Raw genomic sequence first — 7692 nt, 5'->3', positions numbered from 1 at the left:
ATGTGGTGGGCCCATGTGAAAGTGATAAAATCCAATCAAGAGTTGACATATAAGTAAGGTATTGATTTTGGTGTATCTCTCGCATTACTCTTAGCTATTAAAAGGTTTTGGCCAACACACACCAATGCTCTCTGGCAAAAGTGTTTACTCTTTTTTGCAAGTCTTCCAAGTTCAAAGCAGATCAAATAGTCTGTTGACGAGTCTTTTGATCAGAATGTTGTTATTTAGTACTGTTTAATATATATCTTGTAATAAAGAAATTTATTAGGTAATTCAGAAGTATGCTCCCTCCCTCTCATTTAGGGTGGACCTATAGTGAGTAAGACCTATTCTTAGGTGAGAGAGGAGTATATTTTCGGAATACCCAATAATAATCAATGTATTAACGTGATAAAGAAAAGAGAACTTTTACCTTTTCAATTCTCGAATATTTTTTTTTTAAAAAAATGAAAATTGATGCGTGCTTTAAGAGCACACATTAGTAAAATCCTTTATTTATTACTCCAGACAACTTACACATCAAGTACAACTATAAATACATTGTTTATTTAAAAAGCCCGCTAACATCAACAAATGGAAATAAAGCACTAATAAAATTTTCAATAAACATATCAAATTAACATTAAATCTTACGGGGTAATAAACAGTAAAAGACCAATCACTTCAGAGTCAATTATTCTACCTGCTATCCCACTTCAGTGTCAAGAGAGGAAGCTAATGGATGTAGACTGCTGGGTGTCACGTTGGCTTGCTTGAACACAATTATTGAATGAAGGTCCAATCACACAGCATTTCATTGGAGAATATTAAACATTTTTCCAAAGAGGGGGACAATCCATTATCATAGTCATTGCTACATTCGAAGACACGTGAGTCTGGAAGGTAAGAGCTGATGAGAAGATCAGAGAAGCAAGGCTCTCCCATATTGAAATCCATCATAAAATCCGATGATTGAATATTTTCTGATCCGTTAGCAAAAGACGATAGTCCATGGTACATATCAAATTCCAAGGACTTATCATTAAATGTATGGTCACAGTCCACGGATAGCCATGAATCTTTGGTGTCAAAATGATAATTTTTGTTGTTAATTGCGTTGGTCCGGACCACCTGCAAATCAATCTTGGATTTGTCCTGGGCGAACTGGCCTGAAGGAGTTGGAGTAGCACTTTTGTTGTCATGAACTTTTCTGGCCAGATTTGAGTTCCAATAGTTCTTTATTTCATTGTCTGTTCGGCCTGGAAGCCTCCCAGCTATTAGAGACCATCTACAAATTAGAATAAACAGATCAAATGTCTGTGTCTTATCATCAAATTATATATGGTGTTCTCTTTTTCTGAAAGTATTAAGGGTTGGGGGAATTTGACCTCTGGAAATTAATGTCGATCCACCTGAACGAAAGCTATATAAGCAAATTAACACTCTTAGAACTAATAAAGCTCACAAAAGATAAGAATTATGTCTGGAAATATGTGGTTCCAGTAAAACATGTATCTAAGGAACAATTCTTCTACAACTACAACTTTAATTTGGTACAAGAAAGTTGAAGTAGTCGACGGTCAGTAAGTGGACTATCATTTTCAGTAATGGCAGATCTAAGAATTTTGGTCAAATTTATATTGTTATATACCCGAAAATTCAATAATTTTAAAATATATTTGGGGAATATCTCAAGCCACTGATTGTCACATTATTCTACTATTGTTTTGTTCTCTACCATTCACCACGACAACTTCACTATATATATATATATATATATATGAGATGGGTTCAAGTTACACCTGGTGTAACTTTATAAGAGTTACATCTTTTTTAGACCATTGATTTGTATTAGATCTAAGGGTGAAAAAAACACTCATAGTCATGTATTTATTGTTCCCTAGAAATTAGTAACTAAGTCATTAATTCTTCTTATTAAAAATAGAAAAATAAAAAACAGCATTAACTCTTTGCTCTCCATCATCTTCATCTTCTCTCCCTCTCTCACATGGTCTTTTTCTCTCAAAAAAAACGAAAAACAGCATGCTTCATAATTTTGATAGTAATGATCAAAGTAAACTTCTTTGAAAGCCATGTTTGATTTCTTATTCCTTAATCAAAAGAAATCCTGCACAAGTAACTAAAATAGTGCAACCACGACTAACTTGAATAGGATAAGGATTGAAGTTTCATCATTTTATGAAAATTCTAGCATAAGATAAGGATTTTTTGTCCTTTACCAAGTACTTAACGACACCATTCATGAACTTTGGAATAATTTTAATTTGGAATGAGAATTATTTAAGCAAAACAGGAACAAAGCTAAACAATCCAAAATCATTTTTTAAATTGCAAACTAAAAAGCTGAACAAAACTTCAATTGTTAGTGTCTTTCTTGCCTTCAAGCCCACAAGTGACGCCCACAAGATAGAACCCAAGACCATGTGAGAGAGGGAGAGAAGATGAAGATGATGGAGAGAGTTAATGCTGTTTTTAATTTTTCTATTTTTAATAAGAAGAATTAATGACTTAGTTACTAATTTCTAGGGAACAATAAATACATGACTATGAGTGTTTTTTTCACCCTTAGATCTAATACAAATCAATGGTTCAAAAAAGGTGTAACTCTTGTGAAGTTACACCAGGTGTAACTTGAACCCATCTATATATATATATATATATAAACCATCCATGACATGATCAGGTGGGAATATTGGAGAAGATGACACGTCTAAAGCTATCCATTATGATTTTTTAAACGTTTTCAGGGGTAGCGGATCGGAGAAGAAAGAAAACCTGTTTCCCAGGAGCTTGTGAAGCCTAATGATGAGTTCTTCTTCATCCGGTGATATGTTACCTCTCTTAATGTCTGGTCTAAGATAATTCAACCAGCGAAGCCTGCAGCTCTTCCCACATCTTTTCAAACCTGCACACAGACCAAATGAATCTAGCTCTGTACGTACGTACGTACGTACCAATATTCTAAATTCTAAGCTAGCGGCTCTCCCTTCCTTAAAGGAAAAAGAAAGAAAAGCACTCTTCTTATTAGCTACTATATGTATATATATATATATATCTTACCTGCTCTTTTTGGAAGTTTTCCCCATTGTCCTTCGCCATGGATTCTAACGTATTCTGTGAGAATTTTGTCTTCTTGGGCTGTCCAAGCACCTTTGTTCAAGCCCTCCTTGGAACAACAGGGGCTTCTTCCCATTAAAACGGTCCAAACTCTCTCTCTCTCTCTCTCTCTCTCTGGTTGTGATTGTGATTACAATGGGTAGGTCATTGATAGTTATATATATTATCGCTAAAGGATACATATTTCATTTATTTATTATGGTATATAATTGGACCACATGCCTCAATGTTGTGGTCCTATATATGTCTGTGAAATCAACGTAATCATCATGAATATTATTGATTTAATAGTCAAATGGATAATATAGTTGGGAGCTAGGATTATATATTTTAGATCATAAATAATATTTATTTGTATATAATAGTTGTAGTAGCGTGTATGCGTTTACTAAGTAGCAGCAGTAGCTATCAACTCTCAAAGAGTCAATTTTTTCGCGCTTTTTTTTTTTTTTTTGGATGCAAATGGGCAACTCTATAGGCTTTATTATTTTATATATGATAGCTATATAAAGCCTTTCTATTTCATAAAGGTAACAGTATCAAAATAATTATTGAACTCTGTATAGCCACTCTACTTCTCAACCTTCAATAATAATTGTGTCTTCTCCTAACGACCTTTCTATGTAGCTATTGAATGTTTGTTGAATCACCCAGCCGCCCCACTTGCATCTCTCTCTCTCTCTCTCTCATTGGTTAATATTCTTAAAAGTGTGTTTGGATATCTCTTATTTTGTTGAAATGAAAGTACTGTAGATAAATATAAAAGTTAGTTTAAATAGTACAGTAAGACCCATAAATAGTATTCAAAAGTGCAGTGAGACCCATGAATAGTAGCAAAAATAAGCTGAATAATAAAATAATTTTAATTTTTAATCCTAACCCAAATGCATACTAACTTTAAATGCCAATAGTGTACCTTACTTTTTAATCTTTTTTGGGTGTTACCATAATAGAAGGTACTCGGTGGTCGTGACAAATAATAACCAAAGTCTTGAAAGCAATGTTTATTAAAATGATAAAGTTTAACTACAAAATTAATTGTAGCATAAGGTTACAACTTTACTCAATAAAATAAATATTACTGCATATTTTGAAAATCTAACTGTTGAGTTAGTTGTTCTTTACACTCTTAATACACATGTAAACTTTTATATCAATTGGATGTTATTTACTATATAATCTATAACCTTATATTTTATATATACTTTTAAACTACAAAAACTTGCAATTTAAACAATTTATTGATGATATAGCTACTGATATTTGATTTTCTAGAAATTTTGCAAGTATGAGGGATATAAGAAGAAGAAGTAATCCAACGGTGGATTTGTCAACAATCATATCCAATAAAAAGATATTAAGTAAGGTTGTAACCTTATGCTACAACCAATTTTATATCTAAACTTTATCCTTATTAAAAAACAAAAAGCCTTGAAAGCAATGTCACTAACAAATTAACATATGGTTCTATGGCCCATCATCCAAATTTCCTAACCATGTCTCCTCCTCTCCTCCCAAATGAAATTTTCAATAATCTCGTTGGAGTACGGCGAGCAACTGTAGTTCTTAAATCCAATAACATAATATCATTTATTTAAACTAGTCGCAAACCCGTGCGATGCACATGAAACTATTGAAAATTAGATTTTAAAAAAGAAAAATTTATTAATTTTAGTTTATATTGAATATTTATTTATGGTAGTTTAAAATATTATTTCAAATCTTCATTTCATTTTATTTTAGTTGGAATAACTTATATAATTAAATGAAATGCTTATGAATAAGAGTTGACATTAATAATATACTATATATATTTAGTGATTATTCAAGATATCATTCAAATATAACAATTTTTTTTGTTGTTTTAAAAAAAGAACAATATTAATACATTGAAACACAAAATACTATATTGTCCAATAGATATTACAACTTTAAAACTAAAACATGAGTAGTGATTTTTAATGGACTGGGGTAATAGCACAGCTTTCTGTAGAAAAAAATCTGATTAAAATTTTTTTGGAGTTAACCATGCAATTGGCACGGTCTTATTAGATTGAAGACGACAATAACTCTATATATCAAACCATAACCTTTTTGTAATTTCTTGTAGTTGAATTCTTTTAAACAGAGAACAAAAGGCATATTACAAATGAATCTGAGAACAAACACCTGAGCATTCTATCAAACACATGTTCAGCAATCTCAAGCACTTATACTAACCAACCCCAACCTTCAAAAAAAATTCCCACGGAATCCAAAATAGCGGCAACCCCAACATAACATTCCACAAGCTATCATATATGAAGACCCAAAGATTATAATAATTTATAAAAAGGGAAAACAAATGTAAATGAAGATGACAATAACACTATATATCAAACCAAAACAAACCCAAAATTGAAATCAAATTGAAGAATCCTAGGAAACCAAAAATCCAATAAAAATTGCATAACCAAAAAAAAAGGGAAAAAGAAAATCCAAACCAATGTAAAATGAAGATGAGAAAAACACTATATATCAACTAAAACAAACCCAGAATTAAAAGCTAATAGAAGAATCCCAAAAAACCAAAAATCCAATAAAAATCGCATACAAAAAAAAAAAGGAAAAAAAAATCTAATAACAAAAATTTCATGATTCTTCTTTGCCATAGATTTGACAACAAAGGAAGAAGAAGAAAACATGGAAATCTGCAAAGAAAAAAAAAACAAAAACAAAAAAACTTAAATCCAAAGCAACCCACAGCCACAAACCAACAAAATTCCATGAAAAACAAAAAAAAAATACTTAAATCCAAAGCAACCCACAGCCACAAACTAACAAAATTCCATGAACAATTGAAGCGGATAGAGAGAGAGCAATATATAGAAATTATGCAAAGTAAAAAATATGTTTTAATTACCTCAAAATAATTTGCCGACCTAGAATATGATGGGCTAGATTGAGCGGCGATGGAGAGGCAAAAAGAAATCGATGCAGTGGCGGTGATCCATGGTGGCGGCAGCAGCGGGAGGATCTGAGTTTTGGGGTGCCAGTGTATATTAGAAAATAGAGAGGTTGTTTTAGACGTGAAGGCTGACGGGAAACAGAGAGGTTGTTTTAGACGTGAAGGTTGAAGTTGATTGGGGTGGGGTTCTAAATTAATAAATTCTAATATAATAAATCATTAAAAAAGAAAAGAAGAAGAAGAAGAAGAAGAAGGAGGTGACGTGAAGGCTGAAGGGGGATTAGGGTTGTAAATTAATAAATTCTAATATAATAATAAATTATTAAAAAGAATTAAAAAAAAAGAAGAAAAAAGAAAGAAGAAGAAGGGTGAAGAAGGGGAATTAAATTAATAAATTCTAAAATAATAAAAAATTATCAAAAGAATTAAAAACAAAAAAAAAAAAAAAAGAAGAAGAAGAAGGTAACGTGAAGGCTGAAGGGGAGTTGATTGGGGTGGGGTTCTAAATTAATAAATTCTAATATAATAAATCGTTAGAATTTAATAATAAATCATTAAAAAAGAAGAAAAAAAAGAAGAAGGAGGTGACGTGAAGGCTGAAAGGGGAGTTGATTGGGGTGGGGTTCTAAATTAATAAATTCTAATATAATAAATCGTTAAAAAGAAAAAAAAAAAAAAAAGATGACTTGGAAATTGTGGAGCTAGTAGAGGCTTCGGTTATATATATATATATATATATAGATAAAATAAAAAGCCATAAAATCTGCCTGAATTTTTGGTTTAAATCAAATCACTAATTTGAAAATAAAAATACCTGAATTTTAGGAAATGTCCAAATTAGTCGTTTCAACATTCTAGAAAGACAGAAAGCATGTCATGCATTGTCAATGGCAACATTTCTATTTTTAATAGTATAAAATTGAAAATTACAGTAAAACTTTACTTACCAGTTATTGAAGGGCTATTTTTGTCATTTGCCAGCCCATACTTTAGTTGTAAGACTTGGACTCTTCAAGGCCATAATAAAGCTATGGATGTGTTAGGATCATATTTTCTATGTATTAGCTTATCCTTTGACAAAATGCACTTCACTTATAATTGGATAGATCTAAGTTGGATTTAATATATCAAGATGTTGCATGGACATAACAAGTGGTATCATTAAAGACATAAAAATTGAATCAAGAAACAAGTGAAGAATAGCTCGACATTAGTCATGACACAAGCTCAACACTAGTATCTATTGAGACTTAATGAAGATTCTTGATACTAAGCTCGACACCTCTCGATCTATCGAGCTCTATGATTCCAGAATTTTCATATCTGAATTTCGGCCCATAATGACTTGAATTGCTAGGGTTTCATTCACTAAACCTCTAGACCATATAAAAGCTTTATTTTAAAGTCATTAAACACACAGAGACTCAATTAGAGAACTCATACACTCTGTGAGAAGCTTTATTTATCTTGAAGATAATTACTTTAAAATCATATTATTTACAGTTTTTAAATCTTATTAGCTTACTTGTTTTAATCTTATGCAACAAATCACACCTTAGTAAAAATATTCCACCAATCACAAAAATTAATTTTATTAATTTTATTTAACAACCATTCAAAATTAATTA

The 7692-nt window shown here is 31.2% G+C and overlaps 1 protein-coding gene across 1 annotated transcript; it reads right to left on the bottom strand.

Annotated features, from left to right (window-relative positions):
- Window positions 1–478: 478 nt before the first annotated feature.
- On the bottom strand, window positions 479–3255 carry LOC115969017 (transcription factor MYB8-like). The gene is made up of 3 exons (XM_031088577.1): window positions 3061–3255; window positions 2776–2905; window positions 479–1267 (listed from the first exon to the last, which is right to left on the bottom strand). Exons 1-3 carry the CDS (start codon window positions 3191–3193, stop codon window positions 763–765), a joined length of 768 nt encoding a protein of 255 aa, XP_030944437.1. The 5' UTR covers window positions 3194–3255; the 3' UTR covers window positions 479–762.
- Between the last annotated feature and the right edge of the window lie 4437 nt (window positions 3256–7692).

The sequence above is a fragment of the Quercus lobata genome, chromosome 11, assembly GCF_001633185.2.
Source record: "Quercus lobata isolate SW786 chromosome 11, ValleyOak3.0 Primary Assembly, whole genome shotgun sequence".
In the NCBI taxonomy this organism is placed as follows: domain Eukaryota; kingdom Viridiplantae; phylum Streptophyta; class Magnoliopsida; order Fagales; family Fagaceae; genus Quercus; species Quercus lobata.
The sequence above is the reverse complement of the archived record's forward strand: the minus strand, read 5'-3'. Positions and strand labels throughout refer to the sequence as shown.

What these genes read in the sequence shown, in the direction of transcription:
- LOC115969017 (XM_031088577.1), bottom strand. Translation starts at nt 3,193, where the DNA reads ATGGGAAGAAGCCCCTGTTGTTCCAAGGAGGGCTTGAACAAAGGTGCT. An exon ending in AAAACTTCCAAAAAGAGCAG is followed by an intron (nt 2,906 to 3,060) that starts GTAAGATATATA and finishes GTCTGTGTGCAG; the next exon opens with GTTTGAAAAGATGTGGGAAG. An exon ending in CACAAGCTCCTGGGAAACAG is followed by an intron (nt 1,268 to 2,775) that starts GTTTTCTTTCTT and finishes TCTAATTTGTAG; the next exon opens with ATGGTCTCTAATAGCTGGGA.